The following is a 25674-nucleotide window of genomic DNA, read 5'->3' as shown; positions in this document are numbered from 1 at the left end:
TTCATTTCTCATCAGCTCTTCACTTGCTGCCTCCACATCTCCGTCACTGGATCCCTCCCCTCAACGCTGAAGTATGCACAAATTTCTCCCATCCTTAAAAATCTTCCTCAATGCCCTGTCCCCTGCACTGCAGGCCTCTTGGCTCTCCTGCCCGTCGCAGAGCCGCTTCTTGAAACGATTGTCGCCATTTGCCACTTCCCACCTCTACCTCCATGACCCCACTCGAATTCTAGAATGTGCCTCACAGACGGCACCAGTGGGCTCCTCCACCGCATCCGTGTGGCTGGGTCTACGGAAGGCCCACCAGCCTACGGGGTCCCTCAGGGCCTCAGCTCAGTCAGTTACCCCCAGACACCGGCATTCCTACTGCCCTAGTTGCTCCACTTTCCTTCACTGGCTCATCTTCCTTCAATATGAATTGATGCTTTGGGGTTCTTTTAAGACACAGGCCTACCGACACCCTCTTCTCACTCTATAATATATTCATAATGAACTCATCTCCCTGTGTAACAGATGATTTCTAAAATTAAACACCCATGGATTAACCAATAATTACTCCTTAGACAAATATACTGCCATCTGGGAAAAAAAAAGTATGTCAGAGACCATTTTCACACATCATGCCAAATACATTGTCAATGCTTTGGGCCTCAAAAATATATGGGGTGGGGCTGGGGGTGGGGAGGATATGTTACTACTACAAGAAAACATAAATTAAAAAATCTCAGTGGGGAAATGCCTTTCTAAACAGAATATAAAATATAATAGTCATGAAAGAAAAAATAAAAACAATAAAAATTAAAAATTTCCATAAAGCAATAAATAACAAACAGAATAAAAGCACAACTAGGGAAAAAACCATCTCAAATGACAAAAAATAAAGGATAATTTTTTGATATATAAAAAAGGGCCTCCAAAAACAAAAGCTAGAGAAACACACAATTCTCTGCCAGTCAGAGCACAAACACCAAAGGTTCTCACATGTCTGAAAAGACACAGAATCTCAGATATAAGAAGTGAATTGAAAAACAAAACTAAAATGAAGTTCAATTTTACAATTATCAGACTGGCAAAGACTGAGGAAAGAACCCTTGGTAATATTCTGTTAAGCACAGTGGGTAAGTGGGCTCCGCCATACCTTATTAATAGAGAATGTAAGTGTGGGTATACTTTGGAAATATTTATCACATATTTAAAATTAAAAATGCACATAGCCTTGGATCCAGGAATCCCATTTCTAGAAAGTTAACCTACAGATAGAGATTGTTTCATTCAAGTATAAAGGCATAAACATTTTCCAACAGAAACTACAGAATACAGTTCCCATGAGTGTTTCTTGAAGAAATTACAAGAGGAAAATTACTATATAGAAAAAAAATGAATAGCAGTAAAACCAGAGAGTGCTGAATCATCTGCCCTAAGAACAACACTATGAATGCAAACATTAAAAACAAAACAGAAACGCTGTAACACATACAAACCGTAAGATGTACCTTAAACACCTCAGGGTGCTTTAAGGTGACTGGGAGAGGGAAATAGAGTTGAAAGATGAAAGCATTTTTACATTGACCTAATCTTAAAATTTGTATAATTATCCTGTGAAATTGACAAAACCTGGTAGTTTGGGAGATTTCAAAACTTTTTTCTTTGAAAAGTTTCTCTTATGGAAAGTGATCTGTTAAGATCAGGGATGCAGACAGACTGTGTCCCTTCGGCCAGATTGGGCCCAACTACCTGTTTTTGTAAAGTTCTGGTGGAACACAGCCTCGCCCATCCATTTATGCATTATCTGTGGTTGCTTTTATGCTGCAATGGCAGAGCTGAAGAGTTACAACTATTTCAGTGACCCACAAAATCTTAAATACTATCTAGCCCTTTCCAGAGGAAGTTTGCCTAACCCCTAGTTTTAGAATTCCCACCCCTTATGAAGTCAGCTTTGATTCTAACTTGTTCATTTTTACTCTTATTTTTTATTAATCCCTTTTCCCTGTGATAATTTCTCAGTCTTTCCTTGTCTCATGCTCAGTATCTTTGTAGAATGTGTCTGTTACTTATAGTTCCAGTGGGCACTTTGGGTAAGACTACCACAGGAAAAAATGTGCCCTTCTCTGTTGGGGTTGCCAGATAAAGCAAAGAAAAACACAGGACAAATGTGAAATTAGAAAAGATGAAGAAAATAATGGCACAAAAATTAGAAAAGAAAGTTTAATGATCACTAAGATGATACGGCTATATGTCTGAAGAAATACACAGCAAGACATTACAACGTGTTAACCAGACACATAGCTATTGAGCATGTGAAGTGGGGCTAGTGTGAGACAGAAACAAAGATTTTAATTTGACTTAACTACCTGCATTAGTGGCTACCCTGTAAGTGCAGAGCTAGAAAGCAGACCCCAAAAAACAAGAGACACAAATTTAATAAATAGCTATAGATAGCTTTCATGGGTACAAAATAACAACCACAGAGATGAGTAAAAGGAAAACATATTACAACAGTTAAAAAAAAAAGATGAAACATTAGGAATAAATCTGGAGACATATAAAGGGAAATTTAACAACACAAGACGTGAACCTACTATATATTCTTAGGAAACTCCACAGGATTAGATGTGACTTCTCCCTAAGTTGATGCATAAATTTAACACTAAAATTACTAAGACGTTTTTATAATTGAACTAGGCAAGCTGGTCCTAAATTTCACATTAAAAAAATAAACAAGAAAGAATACTCTGGAAAATCTCAGAAAAAGAAAAAATGGGTAGTAGAAAATAAGTCTCTGTATAAAAAAGAGTTGATATGCTAGCGGGTAAGGCAGATGACCTACAGAAACTAACAAGCATTATAGGCACAACTGGGTAGCCATCTCTGGAAAGAAAAAAATTGGATCCACACCATACACACATGCACACACACACACACACACAAACACATATAAAATATGCATGTCACACATACTGTTATAAATATTACATATAACATATATATGCATAATCCAACTGAAGCAATGATTTAAATATGAAAAGAAAAACCATAGACTGTAGAAGAAATTACAAGTTTGAAATGGAGAATATGTTTCTATACATGATTTAGATCACAGACATTATAACAAAAGTGATAAATAAATAAAACTTTCTAAATGGCCCCAAACACAATAAACAAAATAAAGGGAGAATAAAGAACTGGGAAAAATTGTGTGTAATTCATATCAGGAAGAGGGATATCTTGCTAATAAATGAACTTTCAGAAATTGCTAAGAAAAAAAAATAGAGAAAACAGCAAAAAAAAAAAAAAATACAAACAGATGGCCTAGCAAAAAGTCCAAATAATTAATAACATGTTGGTGAGAGTGTGGGAGAAAGGTAGACTCTCACCTGTATTTGCTGGGAGTGTAAATTATTATAGCTGTGAGGGAAAGTCTGTCAATATCTTTTGAGATTTTGAATGTATATAGTCTTTGTACAATTACACTTCTGGGAATTTAGCCCACAGATACATCTGCACATATGTGAAATGAGACAGACACAGCCATTCACTACAGTGTTGTTTATAACAGCAAAAGAGGGGGCCTCCCTGGTGGCGCAAGTGGTTAAAGCAACACACTATGAAGCAATCCACAGCCTCGGCAGCATGAGTTCGATCCCCGGCTAGCCAGGGAGCAACCCACATGGTGAGGCAGACCTCTCCTGTCTTGCCCGCTGCTCCCCTCAGCAGTGCATTTCAGTTTGCCTGTTCTCTTCCCACTCTGTCTCTGGTGAATCTTCTCACCCCCCTCCCCACATCTCTGGCCTGCACCCCAGCTCTTGTATGCATAAATAAATAAATCTTAAAAAAAAAAAAAAAAAGACTTAAAGGAGCCCAAGGTGGAGGCCTAGTTAGGTAAGTCACAGTGCATCTCTGTAATGGAATGCTATACAGCAATGAAAACAAAACAAAACAAGTTCTTTACTTTCTCACATAGAAAGAGCTCCAAGATATACTGAGTGGAAAAAATTAGAAGGTATAAGCTGTGGCATATCTGATTTATTTTGTATGCATAAAGGCATCTAGGATTCCCCTCAGAAATCACCACTATTTTCCTTGTGTGGGTTGAGATAGAAGAACTAGATGGAGAAGGGACAGGGATGAGTGTTTCCCTGAACATGTATTTGCTTTTTCTACTATGTGAACATAGGACCTATAGTAAACATCACCTTTTAAAATATACAATTTTGTAAGAGGAACAGAAAGAGCAACCTCCAAATCAGTGGGTCATGCTCATAGCCCACTTGTTGATAGATAGAGTGATTCAAACTATCCCTTGAGAGGGGGTGGAGGGGTGGGTAAAAGGGGCGGAGCTGAGTTTTTAGCAGTTAAACCACTGGAGAGGAGGGTTGTCTGGAGAGCAGCCACCAGCGTGCCACATGCAGGTTCAGCTTGGACCTTGGTCTCTGCTCAAGGGATGCTATGTGGGGTGGGACAGAAGGCGTCTGGCCATGTGCCAGGCAGTGAATTCTCTCTCTTCCTTGTTACTTCTCACTGCATGTCTGCCTTTGGGTCACTTCTTATGTTCTTTTTTTTTTAAAGATGTATTTATTTATTTATACAAGCACTGGGTACAGTCAGAAGCGCAGGAGAGCGAGAGAATTCACCAGAGTCAGAGCGGAGAGCAGAGCAGACAGACTGACGAAGTACACTGCTGAGGGGAGCAGCGGGCGGCAGGAGAGGTCTGCCCGCCATGTGGGACCCTTGCCAGTGGCCGGGGATCGAACCGGTGCTGCAGAGGCTGCGGGCAGCTTCGCAACCCAGCGTTCAACCGCTGCGCCACCAGGGAGGCCCACGTCTTATGTTCTTAAGAGTGTGGGCAGGACCCGCCAGCGGGGTCCACCCTTCAGTTGCTCAAGTCAAAAGAGAGTTTTGTTCCAACTCTTCCCTCTCCCTCTAGTACCCCCCAAGTCCTCTAACAGTGCCCAAGTGCTCTGAGCTCCACTGTTCCACCTCTGCTCACCGTCCCTGGCCGCGTCCTGCATCCATCGACCTGCATCTCTCCCTCAGGGGTTGACTCAAGAGGCCCTCTTGCCCCCCTTTCTTGCGATTTCATCTTTCTACATGAGAAAGCTTGTCAGCATAAAAGCTTGTCAGCAGCTTTTGGGAAGTAACATGACCACATTAGGAAGTGTCCAGAATTCTCAAAATAGTCAACTCATCCTACCTTTTCTACGCCTTTCCTCACCTGACTTTTTACATTCCAGCAATATCAGGCTTCTCTTTCCTCTCAAGCTCCTCCGCACTCCTCATACCTCACCTGCTGGGCCCTCTGTCTGGAAGGCTATTCCCCACCTCTCCCCACCCCCACATCCCTTCCTACACCTCCACACTGTTTTTCCTAAGTTGCGATCACTCATCCTTCCTGGCTCAGTTTAAATGTACTGTCTTCAGAGCATCTTCATTTACCTTCCATACTAGTTCGAGTCTCCTGCTTTATATGCTGGCTTAACACACCTTCACAGAACTTATTACAACGGTGATTAAACAATGATAAAATAAGTTGCTTAATAGTTATCTTTCTGGGGCTTCCCTGGTGGTGCAAGGGGTTTAGCTGCAGCACTATGAAGCTGTCCGCAGCCACTGCAGCACGAGTTCCATCTCCAGCCGGGGAGGTGACCCACATGGCGCAGCAGACCTCTCCTGACTCGCCCGCTGCTCCCCTCAGCAGTGTATTTCAGTCAGTCTGCCTGTTCTGCTCCCCACTCTGTCTCTGGTGAATCCTGTCACCCCCTGCTCTTCTGGCCTGCACCCCAGTTCTTGTATGCATAAATAAATATTTTTAAAAAATTATCCTTCTAAGAGTCTAATGACAGGAGTATCTTTGCTCACCGCTGCATCGCCAGTGCAGTGTCTACAAAACAAACACTTGTTGAATGGAGGTGAGGAGGGGTCAGAATCTTGGGGGGAGACCCAAGATCACCACACACAAAAACAGGTCCTGTCAGCAGTGGCCTCCAGGAGGCAGGGCTTCCGGTTTTAACTCTTGCCGACCCCCCCTCAAGGGTCCTAGGTGTCCACCCTCCCCGCACCTGTTGCCAGCATCTGCCTACTCACCACATTATCTGGGGACTGGAGCTGGCTTAGCAAGGCGGGGCTGCTATTATAGCCGGAGGTGACTCCAGAAGAGAGGCTTCCATTGGAGCTGGCGCATACAGAGCTGGAGGTGGCTAGGGTGTGCAGTTTTCCCTCTTCCTGGGAAGGACAGAGCACCGTCAAGCAGCTTCCGGTGCATCTTCACTACCCATGCCACCACCACTCCAGCAAACTACCCCTTACCTCCCCAGCTCCCATTACCTCCCAGCGCCCCCTGCCTCAGTCTCACACCTCCCCACCCTCTACCCCAACTGAAACACAAAGCTGCCTCTTCCCAGACTCTGGCCCAGCACAGGAGCTGGTCTAATGGAGGTGACATGGACAGAGACAGTGAGCACAGCTCTGAACTGGCACCAGAGTCCAATGCCCTCCTCCCAATACCACATCCCAAGACTCAGAGGTAGCCGGGTCTGCCCCAGGCTCCAGGGCCACCCTCAGGCCAGAGGCTGGTTCCACTCCCCACCCTCAGCAGCTGGGAGACGATCTGCTGGCGGATTCTCAGCTTCTCCTGTTCTGTCCGTTCCCGCAGGCGGGCCCTGGCCTGGGCAATCTCCACCTTGGCTTCCTCACGAGCCCGCCGGTAGTCTTGGAGCAGCAGTTCAATGTCAGAGGGCAGGTGAGAAGACCTAGATGCCAGTCCCAGGTTCCTAGGGCAGAGCACAGGTGGAGAACCCAGGGGACGTGGGTGAGTGCCCTGGCCTGTTTCCCCCAGGCCGGCTCAGCACCTTCTCAAACCCATCCTCCCTGTGCCCACAGGGCCGTAGAGTTTGGTTTCCCATCCCACTCTGGGGCTCAGCACCACCGTCTGACATGACATGCCACGGTCACCCTATCCCATCCCAGCGCCCCCGTCACTTCCACGAGGCCACAGGCTTGTAGGACTGATTCCTGGGAACTCTCCCGTAAAAGGAAGCCACAGCCTCCACCCTGCAGGACACGACGCCTGGGCCCTGCTCCCCACACACACAGAGCCAGCCCCTGCAGGGTCCCCAGCCCACCCTTACCTGGTGGTCTCCACGACATCCTTCCTCAGTTGCTGCAGGTATTCTCGGCGCCTGCTGGGTAAGTCAAGCTCCCGGGTGGGGAGATCCCTGTCAGGCAGGGGGCTCAGCTGCTTCTGGGGGCTGAGGCTTCGAGTCCGCCGGAAGTTCTGCAGTCGCTCGGCCCGCTCTCTCCGAAGGGTCTCAATGGTTTGTTTTTTCCTGAGATAAAATGCCGTGGGTACACTGGAGCTGGGCCCAAAAGCCCTTTTCCATCTTAAGATCAGTCTCTGATGCCTGGAAGACCCGAGAGCTGAGCAAGGGGTGAGGGAAGAGGCAGCCTCTCGCCTTCTCACGTTCCCCTTCCCCTCATCCCACCGCAACCCCACCCACTCGGGGCCGGGGGTTCTTACCGGGCTGAGAGCGCCTCCCGGGTGGACAGCATAGGCTCGTCAGCAGCAAACGCCTCTCCCGTCCCACTCTGCAGCACCTGCAGCAGGGCGTCCGCCTCCCCAAAGCCATGGTGCAGTTTTGCTTCTGTGAGTTCTGTGCTGAGTGAGAAGTTCTGGGCCCCAACTTGCAGGGGGACCTTCTCCCTCCGGGAGCACTCAGGATCGAGGCTCGGATCGTCAGGTAGTTGTGGAGGCCTTAGCCCTCCCTGCTCTCCAGGGCTGAGATCACATCTGGTCCCCAGCAAGTCCCTCACATCCAACCCCCCAGGAGAGTCATCCTGAAACCCACACCAATTACTAAATTTGTTGTGCACTGGAAGGTCCCTCAGGCTGTGGTGCTGGGGCTCAGGGACTGCGCAGGCCTGCAGACTAGTGCGCAGCAGCCCCTCAGACTGGCAGGCCTCAGTCGTGTCCAAGATGGTTGCAGGGAGCCCCACAGTATCAGTCAGTTCAGAGACAGGGCAGGGGCCGAGGTGCTGGGGGCCTCCCCATGAAGAGGAAAGGTCCTGCGTGCGTGGTGGCTGCACTGGAGAAGTCTCACTCCCGTTTTCTGTCCGGTTTGGCCATCGACTTGGCCCCCTACTGTCCAGCTGACCACACTCAGGGAAAGCCATGTCCTCGGGCACAAAGCCATCGGCCAGCCTCTGACTCCTGCTCCTCGGTGGTGGAGGTGGCAGTCGGCTTTGGACACAGGTGGCATTCCTGGACTGAAGCTGCTCAGGGAGCTGATCTAAGAATCGAACTTGGAGTTTGGGGCTCTGTTCTGGGCTGTCTGAGCGGTTTACCTCAAGGAAGGGCCTACTCTCACTCCTTTCTAAGGGACTTTTGCCTTCTCCATGGAGAGCCTCCACGTTCTGGGAGTCCCCCGACTCATCAATAGTTTGATGAGAATCATCCGTTGGCGGTCTGGGGGCATCCTGGGGAAGGTCTGGGTTGGAGACAAGCTTCTGGGAGCCTTCAAGAGCATGAGCTGAGGGGGGTGAGAGAGACAAAGAGCCAGAGGGGAGCCCTGCCCCTTGGGTACTGGCACTAAGTGTGAGGATTGGGGAGGAGGCCCTGTCCACCAACAAGGCACTCAAGGGGCCCAGCACCTTCTGGACCTTAGGTTCCCCGGTAGACTCCACATTACTGGGGCAGAATCCAGGAGAACGAGGGCTGGGGCTGTGGATAGCCATGTGGGAAGAGTCCTCTGGCTGGGAGCTGGGAGGCAGGGAGGCATCCGGAGAAGCCTGGGGGTTCACAGAAGGGATGTTCTGCCCATAGGGAGCTTTCTGAAACCGCAAGTGGAATAAGGATACTGGAGGGCTCTGGGACATGCAGGAGGGGCTTGCTTTCTGAAGATCGCGGGGCCCTGCCATTTTCCACACAGTTTCTTCTGCCTCTCCCTTCTGAAGAATCTCTGGGGCATGTTCCTTTTCTCGCCAGCTTGGGCTTGAGACATCGGAGCCCAGCACCTTGGGGTCCACATTGACCTGCTGAGGGTTGGCCTCCAGGGTCAGGAGGTGCAGAGGTGGTGGGGCCAGGTTGGTCTGGATGCCTTCATCCATGGTGGTCTGAGTACAGCCATCCATCATAAGGGTAGGGGGTGCCTCACCAGGGATCTCCCTCTCGGTATTCAGCTCCTTTTTGGTCACACTGGGCTGGGAGAGACTCCCAAGCAGCTCCGATGTGCTGTGAAGGAGCTGGGAGAGGTGCACAGACAGGCTGCGCATGCTGGTCCAAGAGGCCAGGTCAGAGGCTGGCACCTTGCCGGCCTCCAGCTGAGCAGAGACATCGCTGTAGCTCCAGTGCAGCCTGCATCCCAGGGTCTGCGTGCCCTGCTCCAAGGTGCTTATCCTGGCCTGTCCCGCGGGGCTGCCCGCCTCTGATGGATACAGCAGCATAATCTCATCTACTGGCCCGGCAGCACTTTCTTCAGCCAAGGGGGACTCACCCTCCAGACAGCCTGTTCCGCTAGGGGCGCCGAGGAGCTGGGCCTTCTTGTCAGGACCCTTAGCAGGCGCTGCTCCTCTGGGGCCAGCCAGGTTGCACGGGTTCCCCAAGGCCAGTGAGGAACCCCATACGTCCCAGGACTCCCGTGAACCTTGGGCATTGTCAATGCTGCTGCATGTGCTCGACAGGCCCCGGGCATTGGCGTAGGTGCTGAGGCGAGAGTAGAACAGGGAGTTCTGCTCTTCTAAGCCCTGGTCCACACTGGAGCACCGGGCCACCTTCGCTGGTACAGGACCCTGGGGCGTCTGGCTGCACGAGACATCGACCGCACTGCCGAAGACATACTGCTTCCAGCCAATGCGCGCAGGCTCCTCCGGGCGCCTGTGCAGGACATAGGGATTGATGTCACTGGAGCCAAAGTGCAACATTCCTTTTTCCACCTTGCAAGGCTGCTTCTCCGGCCTGGTCTGGCCACCCGGTCTCTCTGGCTTTCCCTGCTGGATCTGTTCCAGAGAAATCGGGGTCATGAAGTCGGGGGTTGGCATGCAGGAGAGAGTTGATGAAGTTGGGTAAGGAGGGCTGGCAGGCTGCGGGGGCCTGGGATCAGCAGCACTATCGTCCATGTTAGATGAGGCTGTCAGATTGTGGCCCTCGGCGTCCTCAGATGTTCTCACTGCTGACCCGCCTGAGCCACTGTCCCTGGGATGCAGTGGCCACAATCTCTCAGGCTCTTGCATCTCCTCATCTGTTGGGGAAGGTGGCTCCACACTCAAGTTCAGTTCCTGAAGAGACCGGGAGGAGCTGACCACGGAGAACTGTGGTCTGGGAGAGGACCAGAGATATTTGGGGTCAGCGGAAATTGCGATCACAGGAAGTGATTGTCTGTGGGCCTTGCCAGGGGGCTGGCCAAGGCTGTGGGCAGCAGGCTGTGGCCGTCTACTTTGCTCAAAGAGCACAGAGGCCAAATCTCCTATGCCTGATGAGAGCGTCTTGGACACAGGGGGCTTGGCTGTAGCTGCCTTCCCTCTGCCCACCTCTCTAATCTGAGAGCTGCTGAAGTCATCGCTACCACCTTCATCAGAAGGTGGGGGACTCCTGTCTTGGGCGCCATCAACTGACGCCTGGTCTCTCTGCTGTTCTTCCTCCTCCCAGGGGCTGTCAGCCTGGGGGCCAGAGATGTGTTTTAACTGTTCTGTCAACTTAGTTTGAGGTTCCATATCACTGAGGCCCCTGGACTTGGTGGAAAGGTGTGGCTTTTCTAGAAGATACCTAAGAGCATTTTCTAAATATCCATAGTATGGTTCTGCCACCAGCTCACCCACAAGAGACTCTTCACTGGAACTCAGGGTGTGTGGTCTCCCAGTTGCTGCAGGTGGTTCTGGTTCGGCTTGAGACAACTGGATATTCCGGCCACCTAGGGAGCTGCCCTGAAACTTCGTCAGTGGCTCAGAGGACCTGCCTGCAGGGAAAGGGGCAGCCTCACACTTTGCAGTGACATTCATCTCAGAAACCTTTTTCTCAGGACCCTCTCCTGACCCTGCGCTTCCACCAGCAACTGAGGGGCTGAGGGAACTTGTCCTCACATCAGAGGCAAAAAGTGAGTTGCAGCCTTCACCCTGAGATAGCACAGCAGCATTAGCAGAGGGTTCCAGAATGCTGCTATCTGCTTGCCCAAATTCTGCACTAAGGTCCTTGGGCTCAAGACCATGCGCCAAGATGATGCCAGGTTCCCTGGAATGGTGTTCTCCCCTCTCATCCATTCCACAGGCCCTGGAAGGTACAACGCGGGATGGGTGGAAAGTATGTGGGGCTGCCTCAGAAATTCCCTTCCCTGGGTCACTCTCTCTACAATACAGTAAGGTGGAGGGAGAGGGGGGACAGGCATGAGAAGCAGTGGGTTGAGGACTTCCCGGTTGTTGACAAGGAAGAGTTCTGCCATCTTCTTGGCCTCTAGATGGGCTGAGAGTCCTGCTGCCTCCACTGTTCCCCGAGCAGGCAACACAATCTAGAGTTTCTTCCAGGCATCTGTAGGGGGCCTCCTCCCTAACTCCCCCAGGATCGTGGCTAGGTCCTTGATCTAGCAGTGGACTTGATCTGGGATGTTTGCTGCCAGTCCTGCAGGCTTCTGCCAGCCCAGAGCAAACGCTCCTTTTCCATTTCACATAGGGCGGCGAGGGAGCTTCTAGTTCCATCCTTTTCAGGGCTGCAGGCAGGGCAGCACCTTGTGTAGGGTTTGCTTTCTTGTCTTCTAAGTTGGCAGAGGCCTCGAGACATTGGACCTGGTCTTGGTTAGGCCTTGAGAGACTTGCAGAATTCTCATCATGGATCACAACTGGACTTTCAAAATAGGTTGTTTTTCCTAAACTACTTCTACATGTGGTTTCTAGAATTCTGGGTGCTTGGTATGTTGGGCGGCTTTCCTGACTGCCAGGGGACTCTGCAGTCTCCCACAGAGCTAACGGGCTATGTCCACGTGGCATCACCACAGGCTCATCAGAAGGGGCCTGAGAAGATCTGTCAGCCACTGCTTTCTCTGGTGTTACCTTCCTGCCCTCTTCTACGGCTGCTGCTGAAGGAAGACTGCCTGAGCTCAAAGGACCAGCAGGGGATGGTGTTCTGCTTGCTGCTCTGTTTTCCTCTTTGGTTTCAGGAGAGGGACAGTGACATGTGAGCTGCTCACTTACACCTTGGAAATGCCCCAGTTCTCCAGTACGATGGCTTTTGCCTAGAGCAGGGACAGCGTGTGAGGAAGTCTGTGAGGGATGCCAGTGCACAGTGTTAGCTTCAGTGTGGGGCAGAGGTTGGAAGCTGTCTGCAGAGAGAGGTGTGGCCTGAAGGACTTTCCTGTCATCAGTTGACAGACGACCTGGTTCAGTGGGGAGAGATGTCACATGAAATCCTTCTGCGTCGCCCTTGCTCCTGGCCCTGTGTGACACTGACTGGTTCACTTGTGGACTATGAGGCCTGCCAGGGACCTCTGAAAAACATTCAGGTTCTAACAAAGTCTCATAGTAAGGAAGGGCTGGGCCTCCAGCCAGAGAGTCCTGAAACTGCTTTTCTTGGGCCTTTGCCTGTGTCTCCTCCAACACAGCCGGGCCTGTGCATGCATGATAAGCAGAGGGCTCCAGGTTAGGTACACTTGGCAGGGACATGGGTGCCAAGAAAGCACCACTGGTAGGATTGAAGTCCTCAGCCTCCTCTGCCTTTTGCTGCTCCTCCCTGCCTTGGTTACCCTCTTCTGAGGGGCAGCTGACCTGCATTTCAAGCTGGTTAGAGACCCTGGTCAGGGAACTGGTTTTACTGGCCTCTCTTTGTGCAGCTGCCTCAGCTTCGGAAGTGGAACACATGCTGGACTCCAAGCCCATTGAGCTGCTTTTGAGGTTCGCCCCTTGGGCTTCGCAGCTAGTGCTTGCTGATGTCCAGCCCTCTGACTCCCAGGGAGAACTCTCTGGTGCACTAGACTGACCATGAGATCCCACTGCTGTGGAGATGGCAGACTCACAGCAAACAGAGCATGCCACTGAAGAGCTGCTGCTAACATCTCCCCGCGGGCCGTGGCTTCCGATCTCTCCACCCTGGTGCTGATGTCCTGCAGCAGTTACCAAGGGGCTGTTAAGAATTTTCAACATCCTGGGATCCAGTCCCAGCATACAGTCCACTGAAGAGATTCCGATATGATCAGGTGCACGAAGATAGCTTCTTGGAAGCCTGGGAGAACTCAAGGGCAAGGTACTGCTCAGGTCTTGGCGAGGAGGAGTCGAAGAAGAGTCTGGACAGCTGTACAATGGGGCAGTCTCCAGGCTGAAAGGGGTGCTGATACCATTCTGGCTTTGACTATCAAGAGTCTGAGTGGATGAGACCATTTTGCTTGCCTCCTGTGAGCTCCCTCCTCTCTGCACGGTCATTTCAAGTCTGCCTTGAATGGCTGGATCCTCTTGCTCAGACCTGATTATGTGTTCAGCAGCCTGGCTTTCCCAAAAACCTGCCATTTCCAATTCCTCAGGACTTCCGAAGCCACAAGGCTGCCCCTTGGGGCTTGCTGACGCATTCTGCAACTCATCTTCCTTTTCAGAAGACCTCTTGGGCCAGGGCTGCGCTGGCAGAGCTTGAGCCAATGCTTTTGTTCTCCTTCCCTTAAAAGGAATGCCGCTGGGCTCTCTGCCAGCTGCACAGGTCCCCAGGTGACCACCAGAGTCCCCAGCGGGCCTGTCGAACACAGCCGGCTGGGGGTGGTCTCTCACACATGCAGCTTCGCCTGCACATTCCCTTGACTTGACGGAGCGTGGGGTCATTTTCTGGACCTGGGAATCTTCTTCGATGCTACTGTTAATCCCCATCTCTCCGGCATCACTAACCCTGGAGGTAACGCCATCTGTAGAAGATGGTTGATCCCTGAAGGACAAATCGTTTCTAGAGCTGCCTGGCATCAGGACAAAGTCAGCTATCTCCTGGTCCTGGGACATAAACTCCTTACTGAGTCTGGATGTGTGGGAAGCACACAGCTGCTTATTTTGCTTGGATTCAATTTCCAGGATGTCATTTTCTAGCTGCATTACACTCCTAATTAACCTAGCCATTTCATCGTCATGATTGACTCTATTATTCTGTTTCTTTCTGGAAGGCTCTTCTTTGGGACTAACTGTTTCTTGTGATTTTCTAGGGTCCTTATAATCACTAGGATTTCTTTCCTGAGAGCATGCAACTGACTGCAATCTTTCACATGCAGACTCTGTGCCTGGAAGTGTAAACTCTTCTGAGCCACCTTTGGGATGGAGAGCTTTTCCAAGAAGCCCGGTTTCATTCTTGCCTTCACCCTTGTGGGCTGGACGCTCATCCAGGGTGATTGTCTCTGGGCTACTTACTCTATGATGTACTGATCTGGGCTTCAAAGAAACAGCCATTCCCCCTAGCTTGTCATGGCCTAAATTAGCAGACTTAGAGATGAAATCAGAGCTGGTCCCAGAAGGAAACTGTTTGTTCCTATCAAAGGCCTGGTTGTGTCTCAGGATTGCATTTGGATCCTGTTCTTCTTCCTCACCTGCCTCAGATTCACAAAGAAAGAGAGGCTTCCTAGATCCAGGACTGTCTGCAGAAACACTGCAAGGGGACTGCATAGCGGCCTTTTCTTCCTCCTTGGATGCGGGAAGACTGTGTTTATTTAACATCCCAACTTGATTTTCAAATTCACACCCTTTTGTGATGGTAGATGGGATAACTTGTCTGTTCTGAGCAACAAAAAAATAAAAGGAATTATGGCTTTCTTCTTTAACATTTCCAGAACATTTCCCCATTTCTCTGCTAACTTCCTTGGCATTGGGATCAGCTGGCCCCTCTGCTGTGATCTGCTGCGATGAGGCCCTACTGGGATTCTGGTTTTGTAAGAGCCCTGGGAAATTATTCTTCAAATAAGCATTTCTGAGTTGCTGATAGTCGTGACCAATGCCCCAGGCTTCCCTGGGAGGTGGGGAGGCCACTCTGGCTTCTCTGCAAGCTGGGATCTCTAAGGCAGTTTCTGTCAGGGCATCGCGGCTTTTGGTCACATAGAATGTTTCCAAGGCGGGTGGCTGCAGGGAAGAGGGGGGTGGGCTCCAGGGAGCTGAGTGGAGGTACAGCTCTGGGCCTGATGAAGAGCCAAGGACATCGTCTGTGTGTCCTCCTACCGATTCCTTGGCGCTCTCCTGGCAGTCCACCTTCTCTTCCTTCAGGGGCTGGTGGCTGTTGTGGCTTAATGGTCCAGGCTGGCCTGCATCATTCTTCCCAAGAGGAGCCCAGCCTGGGGCCCAACGGCCATCTTCAGCAGCAACAGTGATGTCACCGTAACCAGAGTTCTTCAGGGAGAAACAGTCATCAGAAGAAGTCATTGGTTCAGGTTTCCTGCTTCCCTGAGAACACTCGTCCAAGTTCTTTTGGACTTCACAAGCTTCTGTCATGGGATTTACTATCTTCTCTGCTACAAAGTGTGCACTTGGAGCTCCAGAAGCCAATGATTCTATGTCTGCTGAATAATTCCCACAGAAACTCACCTCTTTCTCGCTAGTTGTAAAGAAATCTGTAGTACTTTCTAGCTCAACACTCAAACTGTCCTGTTCTTTTTCTGCTCTTAAACGCCTAATTTTGGGTAGATGGATAGGAGTGTTGCAATCCAGACTGTTGGTTATTCCAGGCAATAGGTTGTCTTCTCCTTTGCTGGAAGCTTGGGTCAGGGAACTTGAGTCTTCCTCAAGGGAGGAGAAAGCTCGCCTGGGCTCTCCTTCAGCCTCCAAAACAGGATGAGACAGTTCAAGGAGGTACTTCTGCTGAAGGACAGCCCAGTCTCTTTCACGAGGTCTGCCTACATGAGTGAATGAGGTGGCAGAAGCAGCCAATATGCTTAATACACTAGAGCAGTTGGAGGCCTCAGAGGTGCCCTGTTGGGCCGTGTCACAGATGCCTCTGGCCTGAAAGGTGCCATCAGCCTCTGGCTGAAGAAACTTGTGAGACCGACAGAGTGACAACCTAGATGTATCAGAAGCAGGCACTGTGTACAGACCCCTTACATAACCGGGAAACTCAGCACCGCTCTGGGGTTGTTTAGAGCTTGGGGACGGGACTGCTTCTGCACCTGAAGTCTTTAGTTCTTCCCTATCTAGCCAGTATCCAGGTCTCTCCCAACCAGAATGCTGAAATTCCTGCAGAGCAGGACTTGGACACAAAGAATCCACTATTTCTGGGGGGCTACTTGGGTTGAACTTGGAGTCACAGGAAAACCAGGAATCCATGGACACCAGAGGACTCCCTCTTGGAAACTGCACAGCCTGGAGACTGCCGGCTCGTTCATTGTTTTCCTCCACCTCCGACTCACGCTGCTCACAGCAGGACCGGGGCTCAAGGTAAAATGAACTGTTCCTTGGCAAGGTGGCTTCTAGCTTAGCTCCTGCTCTGTGGCTGATGGGACCACACTTGTAAATTGCCTCCTGGTCCACTACAGGCAGACTGGGGGTCTGCAGGCGCCAAAAAGTCTCTGTGGGCATCTCATCAGAAGGACCAAAGACAAACTCTTCTTGCTGATCTCCCAGTTCTTCCTCAGCGTCTATCAGGCTATCTAGGGAAAAGCTCCGATGCGTTTGGATGACTGGTCGCCTTTCTGAGGATGTGATGAAGTCCCTTAGAGAAGCTCGTGCTCTGGTCCTGAGGTGGCCTTGGGTACTGGTCAGATAACTGCTCCTTGGGCTGTCTTGTGGGCTTTGGTACCCCTTCTCAGCCAGCGAATCCTCAGATATTTGACTGTCGTCACTTTCAGTGTTCTCTGTCTCTGGGAGCTTCTGCTCCTCTTGCTTCTTCCCCGGGGGGTCCCCTGGCTTCAGGGGCTCTGTCAGGCCTTTGGCACAAACACACGAGAGAGAATCAGCTGAGTAACTGCTGTCTGCATCAGATAAATCACCATCTTTTTCTCCCACATCGTCCACTCCTGGGCTGAAATCCGCAAGTGAGGATGTGGCGTCTGGGTCCTTTGGACTGTGTCCTCTCCTCAAAGGAATGCCACGAGGCAAACGAGAGGACTTTTTGGCAATGTCTCTGACCCTAGCTGCCTGCACCGTCTGTTGCCTTTTTGATGCCCTGCTTAGAGAAGGTGCTTTGGAATTCGCCCAGGCAGTCTTGGCCGCCCGTCCACGCCCTGCTGTCTGTCTGGGTCCGGGAGGATGGTAAGAACTGCAGCCAGTTCCCTGAGCAGTCTTGGGGGCCCCAAGGTGTCCTTCTTTCTGCCACCCTGCTGGTATGTGTCCAGAGTCTGTGAGTCCCTTGGCCCTCCTGGTCTGGGTGGTAGGAGTGAGGGCCTCCTGCTCATCTCTTGCCTTTAGCTTGTTAGTTGGCCGGTTCAGAAATGCTGAACTCTGGGACACCATCCGGCGAGGCTGCTTACCCGCTCTTTCCATTGCCAAGATGCTGGCCGACTCAGAGCTCTCGGTCAGGCAGGTGACTGGAGTGGTGGCTCCTTTCTTGCCCACTGCTCCCCTGACTATGCAGAGCTGCTCCTCGCCTGAGGAACAGAGGGCATTCTTATTGAAATGCCCTGTCCTTGGAGGGTAAAAAACAGCCTGGGGCAAGAGCTCTTCTGAAGAGATTTTCTCTGGTGTCTGATGAGCAGGGTAAGGCACAGGAGTTAATGTGGCGGAGGGACTCCAACTCAGGTAAACACTGTGGACAGAAGGAAAACCACTTCAGAAAGGTAAGAGGTCCGAGTAGAGTCAAAACAAGGTGGGTGGGATTGTATGGGGAATATAACCAAGATGAAAAGGCATACATTGTGCAAAAATGAAAAATGATGTAAAAAATATATATATATAATTAAATAAAAAAGAAAACCTAGGCCAATGCCATTGTCCCTTCCAATCTTCATGGTCAGAGAAAAGCTATATGGACCATAATAACCCTGACTCTCAGTTATACTCTGTTACTCAATTTTGCTATCTTTTAAAAGGGTTGAACTTTTTTAAGATTTATTTATGCATACAAGAACTGGGGTACAGGCCAGAGGTGTGGCAGGGGGGTGAGAGGATTCACCAGAGACAGAGTGGGGAGCAGAACAGGCAGACTGACTGAAGTACACTGCTGAGGGGAGCAGCGGGTGAAACAAGAGAAGTCTGCTGCACCTTGTGGGTAGCTCCCTGGTGGGGGATCGAACTCGTGCTGCAGTGGCTGCGGATAGCTTCACAGGTTGTGTCTTAACCCCTTGCGCCACCAGGGAGGCCTAAAAGGGTTGGACTTGATCTGAAATTCAACTGTGCCTTCTGGGGAAATGTTCAGTAAATAGGCAATATGAGGACCAGAGGAACAATGAATGACACTATATGGACTAAAACAGACAAGTCTACATAGTGGCTGACTATATCTACATTGTTGAGAGCTGATTTTCTTTAACCAATCAATGATATTGTAACAGGGTGGTCCCCAGGAAAGGGGGAGGTTCATATATTTGCTGTCTTGTTTTAGCTAATGCTCCAGATTTTTTTTTTCTTTTGGCTTGGATAATGGACTATTTTCCAGTAATGGAAAACTGTCATACTGGACATTCATGGACAATGCTGCTGACTAATTGTTGCTTCTCTTACACACATTGTAACCCTGAAAAAAGACTGTCTCCTAAGACTATACCCTGAGATCTGTGCCACCATAGATATGGTGGAATAAAAATTAAAAGGGGGGATTGTAACAGGGTGGTCCCCAGGAAAGGGGGAGGTTCCAGGTTTCCTGCCCCACCCAAGGGAGGGTGGAGCTGAGCAGGGAGAGAAGAAGCTGCAGAGGAGACTGAGGAAGGAAGCAGGATGGAGCCAGGAGACCTGGCGGAGGCACATGGAGCCTAGAGACACGTGAAGAAACTGCGCTTGCCTTTTGGTCATGGACGGGGTGACACAGATGTGGGTGAGACCTGTGGGGAGGTGACATGTTTTGTGTTGATGCGGTGGATGGCAGAACCCATTTAGAATAGGCAGGTTTGTGGGGTTTGGGCTGCCCCTCTCCCTGCCCTGTAACAATATGAAGAAATAAAACAAAAAGAATTAAGACTTAACCATACAAATTGTAGATATTAATTTGAACAAGTATAAATATTTTTGAGGCAATTAGGGAAATATAAATATGTCCAAGGTTTTAGAGCATAACTTTTTAGATCATGAATAACTAATCTTAATTTTCTGAAGTGTGTGGTTATAAGTTCTTATTTTTGGAAGTGTATACTTAACACAGGATTGAAATAACGTGATGTCTAGAAGCTGCTTTAAAATACGTGAGAAAGGGCCTCCCTGGTGGCGCAGGGGTTAGTGTCAGTGCTATCAAGCTACTGCCAGGCACTGTAACGTGAGTTTGATCCCCGGCCAGGGAGGGGTCCCACATGGCACAGCAGACCTCTCCTGACTCACCTGCTGCTCCCCTCAGCAGTGTCTTTCAGTCAATCTGCCTGTTCTATTCCCCACTCTGTCTCTGGTGAATTCTCTCACACCCTGCACCTCTGGCCTATATCCCAGTTCCATGCATAAACAAATAAATCTTAGAAAAAATAAAATACTTAAGAAAAAGATGGAGAGATTATGCAAGCACAGCAAATCTTGATACCTGCTGAATAGGGTGACAGGTACACTAGCTTCTCACCTTTGTGTAGTTCTGAAATTTTTTCATAATAAAAGTTTCTAAAAATCCTGCCTAGCCCTCTGAAAACTAAAGAGGTGAGCAACCATAATACCAATAGATATTAACTGTGCACCTACTACAGGCAAGGCCCTGAGCTGGGCCTGTAGGATGAAAAACAGAAGGCAAAAGACACAGTCCCTGTTCCAAGCAGTCTGGGAAATAACGTATCCTTACTTTGACTGAATATAAGGAGGAAAGGAGAAAAGAAATAAGAAGATACCAAACTGAACCTGGGAATTAGAAAGATAGTGTTCCACTTGCTCACCAGTTGGGCCTCCGGGTCAGGAAGCCCACTTGAGGGGGTATGCCAGGCGGGCAGGGACAAGGAGGGAGCGTGTGGGGAGAGGGTCTGGTCTGAGGCTTGATGAGATGGAGGAGGTGGCAGGACATATGCAAGGAGACACAGGGAGACAGCCAGAGTCTAAGAAGCAGATGAAAAATAAGGCTAGATTCTCACTTCGAAGATATCACCAAAACAGCACAAGCCGCAACTCAGAGCAGGAGAAGTCTTAGAAGATATCAATTACAGAAAAAGCAGCACAGAGGAGAAAAATGATAAGGAAGGGAGGAATAAACATCTTTGCATTTCACAGATTGAGGGAACAGGCACCGGCGAGTCAAGAACACAGCCTGGGCGGCAAAGCTATAGAGCTCAGCCAAGTGCTTCCAGGACAGACAACCGCTGCGGGCTGTACCTGTGTAGTTGGTGCCAGTACTGACTGCAGAGCCTCCGGAAGCTCAAAGAGCTACAACTTGTCCATTCACTGCTACAGTGAGGTTCAGGGCCCTTGCAGTCAGCGTGTGGAGCCTGGTGTGGGGGTCCTTGGGTGTGGTCATCCTGGAGCCAGCACCACGCTTGGAGCTGCTCCAGTCTCTTCCGAGCCTCCAGCAGCCTCTGCTTCCTGATGATTCTCTCTAGCTTGAAAGAGATCTTTTTTCGCTGGACCTTCCGCTCTGCTGCCCGAAGAGCGCGTCTCCGCAGGAGTGGTGGCTGCCCCGGCCGCTTCGGGCTTCGGGCTGGTGGGGGTGGTTGAGTCTCAGGTCCTATTGGAAGCCGAGCATCGGTTGGCCCGGAGGCCGCAAGTTCTTTCTCTGCTACACGGTCTTGCTGTTGCTGCCGCGGCGAGCTGGCTGGCCAGGTCTCTTCTCTGAGCAGCCACTGCTGGTCTGGGAACCAAAAACACTCTGAGAGGAAGTCTATCCCCCTGCCCCCGCCCGTGGCTGCCTGGGCTCAGACACCCCTAGTCATGGCTGAACCTGTATGGACTGAAATGTTGGCCAAGGTGATGTGGCAGGATGAGGGCTCAGGCCCCTCTTCCCATGGGGGTCAGGGGATGAAGTCCCCAGGCCTCAGCACAGCTGTGGGCTTACACGACGGCAGGGGGCAAAGCATGACTAGAATGCGCGCGAGAGGTGGGCGGGAAGATCCATCACTCTGAGGGCAGAGAGGAAGGTAGTTTCCTTATTCTTGCTTCTGGTCCCTTGTAAGAGTCCCTGGTCTCTAAAAGTGGAGAGAGAACACCTAATACTAAAGATTCCACCATATCACAAAGAAAACAACGGAGAGAATACAGAAGGCTGGGGAAGCGCACACAGAGCGATGAGAAAGTGAAGCAGCGCCGTGCGCAGTGGCACCTACTGTTGGGAATCAGCTGGCTGGCGCGCGTGTGGTCCCACTCCAGGTCCTGCTTGGCTCTAATCTGTCCTGCTAGGATTCGCTGCCTCGGCTCCCCCACAGAACACTGTGGCTGTTGAATCTGGCCTCTGTGGGCTGGTTCTCTAGCCTTGGGCAGTCGGTGATCCTTGTCACTCTGCTCCTCCAGCACTCTCCTGTCACAAAGGGGCTGGGGTTACCTGGGGGGATTGCAAGGCCAGCTCAGGGCAAACCAGTGGCACCCTAAGTGCCCAAGAGAGCACTCAATTCAATAAGGGCTGAGGGCCTTGGACTTCTGGCAACCTGGGGCACAAAGGCACGGTGTCACAGGCAGCTCATGATGTCACAGTGCAGGAGGGGAGAAGGGTCCTTAGACTGGCATATTCTTGGAGCTGTGGTTTAGCAGAAACAAAATCACTTTGGTTAAGGAAAGTCAAGCAGTTGGTTCTTAAAAACCAAAACATTTTAGCACAATGAAGAAACTCTGCCCTCTAAAAAAGAATAAAAAGGTATCTGCTGGGAATAGAGCAGAACAGAGACTCTCAAGAGATTATAACTGCACCTCCGAGTCCCTGGAACAGAAAGTCTGCCTGGTTGGGTAGCAAGAGGCGGTCAGTCCAGGGGAGAGATTTGACACACGCACCACACCTGTGCTAGTGGCAGGAGATGCAGAGGAGGAACCCAGAGAATGAGACCGGGAGCAGGTCATGTCTTTCAGAGCAATATGCTGAAGGCTTTATCAGTGAAGCTCCCTGGGGTTTGTTTAGACTGAGTGGAGAGGAGACAGGGAGGTGAGGATATAAGTGAAACAAGATTAGCCATGAGTGATCATTTGTATAGTACTTAGAATTTCCATAATGCAAAGTTCAAAAAGAAGTCTAGACTGAAGTCATGCTTAATCTGCACCAGGTTCCTCTGTGACCAGAGACACATCAGAGACTTCCTCTAAAGACCGCCAGTTCCACCTGCATGCCAAGCCTTTCCCTGGTCACGTGTGGTGTTCTATGCAAAGATCTCAGATGTTGGGGATCTCTGTCCCTGTCAGTTGGGTTTCTAAAGGAGCCAAGGGCATGGGCCCAACACCCCTCCAGGCCAGGCAGTGTTGGTAGAGATGTGACTGGGAAGGGTTAAGATTGAAGAAAAGAGCCTGAACTCAGCCTCTGTTAGTCACCCCTCAGCTCTCAATCCAGGCCTAGGATGCTTGCCTCTCAGGCTTGCAAAGGCTCATTTAATGACTTGACACTAGAGGGGCCTCCCTTGTGGCGCAAGGGGTTAAGACACAACCTATGAAACTGTCTGTAGCCTCTGCAGCATGAGTTCAATCTCCCGGCCAGCCAGGGAACAACCCACATGGTGCGGCAGACCTCTCCTGACTCGCCTGCTGCTCCCCTCAGCAGTGTACTTCAGTCAATCTGCCTGTTCTGCTCCCCACTCTGTCTCTGGTAAATCCTCTCATCCTCCACACCTCTGGCCTGTACCCCAGCTCTTGTATGCATAAATAAATAAATATTTTTAAAAAATGACTTGACACTAGAACCAGAGCTCAGACAGCATGAGTGGGGCACTCTAAGGGCTCACGCTACTTAGGAGAGCAACCATTCTGTAGAGCAGAATGAAGTCACAGTGGGCAGCAAAGCAGAGCCATACACTATAGAGCCTTGGACTAAATTTGGTCCACTGCCTGCTTCTGTGGATAAAACTTCTTTTGTTTTTGAACACACCATTCCCATGCATTGGCATATGTTTATCTAGGCTGCTTTTGTGCCACCCTGGCAAAGCTGAATAGTTGAGGCAGAGACAGCGTGGCCCATGAAGAATAAAATACTCGCTGGTCCTTTACAGAAAGTTTGCTGTCTAGCTTAGAAGAAATTAAGATTTCTTAATGCAGCCTAGGAGGACAGTGACGAGCAGATGGCGGGGGAGGAACAGATGGGTGGGGGCTGACACAGTGACCGTCTCGTCGCCCAGAGGCGGCTGTGAGGACCCATGTGCAGTAGTTGCGAAGATTAGGACGGGCAAGACTGCTGTGGGTAAAAAGGCCCAAAACACAGTGGAGCGTGCCAAGGCACCCGATGTCACATGTGAGGTAAAAGGGTAGAAAGAGCACCTGGAATTTAAAACCAGTTAATGCAAAACAGAAAAAGCAGTTAATGGGAAATACTTTGCACATATATTGATGTGTCAGGCCTGCACTACAGCTCCAAATCTCATCCTACCACAGGAATGACTGAATTTCAAACACAAGCCCATCGGAGGGTGTTAGACAAACCCAGCTACGATCCAGATCATCAGCTGCAAGGGGCTGCAAGGGTCGCCGATGGGACCTTTACTCTGAATCCCCGAGAGGATTCGGCTCTCTCCTCTTGTCTCTCAATGCTCAGATTTACAGTTTGCTTCTCCCTAGAAGAGAGCTCCCTCTACCCTTCCCCTAGGAAAGTGGCAGCCAGTCGGCTTCTGCAGACCTGATTTAGTTTCCTTCAAAGCAGCCCGGGACCTGCAAGAACGTCCACGACAGATGCAGCACATTCGCCCAGGATGTCACACACCGTCACACTGAAAATGGCCCCTCGGTTGAGAACATCAGTCAAGTTTCCAAAAAGCAGGTGAAAGAGAAAATACCAACCTTGTGCGACCTGACTGGGTAGATTACCAAGGGCAAATCTTCAGTTACCTGCCAGCCAAGGACCTCAGTCTGTATCAGATGACTGCCCTTCATCCGGGGAGGCTCCAGCATCCCCTGGCTGCTGCCTGGTCACCTGCTTCCAGGGCTCCATGGCGCCCTCCCCCTCCCTGCCACCTAAAGGTCTGGCAGCTGCTGCAGCAGAATGCAGCAGCGTCTACTCACTAAGGCAGCATTGCGGTGACAGCTGTGACAGGGCCTTCCCGGCTCTAGGCACTTAAGATTAAGCCCCCAAATTCCAATTAGGAAAAGGCCACAGCTTTCAAGGATAAATTCCTCTCTGACCCAGATCACTGCTGCAAGGGGAATAGGAGGCAAACTGCTCCTTTCTCCTGGCCCTGAGTCAGCTCCAGCTTTGCAGGCTTCCCACAAGTCCTCCTTCAAAGAGGAAAAAAAAAGAGGGGAAAAACGCCTCAGACAAGGGGAGGCTTTGGCCCCACCCAAGAGCAGATGAGAGACTCTCATGGAGACACAGGCACAAACCCAGATGGAAGCCCAGCTGACAACGTGCACTTTTCTCTCCTCTCATGGGTTCTTGTGCTGGTCCCTCTGCCCAATCACAGGCTGGGGCCTCGCACCAGCCCACCTCCACCAGGGGCTGGCACACCGAGGCTGGCTACGGAAGCTGGGCAGGACCAGTCCAGCCCATAAGCTCCCGAAGCTGGTACTAGAGAGTGGGGGCAGCAGGTGGACAAGGCCCTGGTTTGCTAACCCTCTGCCCTCGCTGAATGGAAAAGGGGCATTCTTGGTGAGAATGAAAGGTCACCTCCATGCCGATGGGGCTTGAGAGTCTGAAAAAGCAGGGGAAGACACATGTTCTCTGGGGTGGATGGGCCAGCAGGGGTGAGAGGGGGGACAGGAAAGCAAAACAGAGGAGGCTTCCTGGGCAGCTTGTTGCAGGTACTTGGCCTCTGTCGGGGCCAGAGGTAGTATCTCCCCTCAGAGGTGAGCCAACAGCCTCCGAGACTCAGTAACCTGCTACCGTCACACAGTTTTCTGTTATAGAGCCAGGCTGAGAGGCAGCGTCAGCCACTCCGCTTCCATAGCCATGACTCCACGTTGCACGGCCGTTCTCTACAAACCCTGAAATCTGGGAAACATCGGTCTTCAGTGCATCTTTCCAATGGAAACCTCACTGAGAACAAGTTCTCCTTTCATGACTTCACTACAAAGGGAGGACCACTCTGACAGACAAGAGGTCCAGCCTTGGGCCTCACTCAAATCTGCCTTGGCCTTGATACGCGCCACCCTGCATCCGTCCCACCTCGTCCATCACCCCACACAGCCCTCAATCATTCAACATTGCGATCACTCTCCCCTAGACTCAGGCACCTTGTCCCTGGGGCCCTTAGCCACCCCCAGGAAGACCTGCCTGCTGAGCTTGCCCCCTGCATCTGGGAATCTCTGCTCCTGTACCCAAAGTCCCTCACTGCCGACATCAGACTCACTGACTTCAGCTGCCACCAAATGTTCCTGGTTGGAGGAAAAAGCAGCTCGAGCCAGCTGAAGGAATCAAGGCACCCAGGGCCTTCTTGGCCCTCCCCGATAAGCTTTATGACACCAGTGGTCTCACAGGCACCAAGTCCCCTGCTGACATTTTCTATAGGACGTCCTCAAGGCAGACTTTGGCTGATGGGAACAGAAGGATAACACTGTTCCCAGTGTCAAACCTGCATGACACCTACATCTGGG

The 25674-nt window shown here is 50.6% G+C and overlaps 1 protein-coding gene across 4 annotated transcripts in view; it reads right to left on the bottom strand.

The window, feature by feature from the left end:
* The window catches only part of STARD9 (StAR related lipid transfer domain containing 9), a 102934-nt gene that overhangs the window by 11232 nt on the left and 66028 nt on the right, over window positions 1-25674 (bottom strand). For 2 of the 4 annotated variants that reach the window (XM_037502308.2, XM_037502309.2), the window contains exons 21-26: window positions 21288-21478; window positions 20344-20815; window positions 7514-17659; window positions 7125-7322; window positions 6584-6767; window positions 6082-6219 (exon numbers count right to left, since the gene is read on the bottom strand). In XM_037502308.2, coding sequence (XP_037358205.1) covers window positions 6082-6219; window positions 6584-6767; window positions 7125-7322; window positions 7514-17659; window positions 20344-20815; window positions 21288-21478 — 11329 coding nt within the window. Of the gene's footprint in view, window positions 1-6081; window positions 6220-6583; window positions 6768-7124; window positions 7323-7513; window positions 17660-20343; window positions 20816-21287; window positions 21479-25674 lie in introns of those variants that run through there. The other 2 variants (XM_037502311.2, XM_037502312.1) reach the window with 2 other exon arrangements.

The sequence above is a fragment of the Talpa occidentalis genome, unplaced genomic scaffold (assembly GCF_014898055.3).
Source record: "Talpa occidentalis isolate TD23 unplaced genomic scaffold, MPIMG_talOcc4v2.1 talOcc4.11, whole genome shotgun sequence".
Lineage (NCBI taxonomy): Eukaryota > Metazoa > Chordata > Mammalia > Eulipotyphla > Talpidae > Talpa > Talpa occidentalis.
Note: the sequence above shows the minus strand (reverse complement) of the source record. Positions and strands in the feature narration are given on the sequence as shown.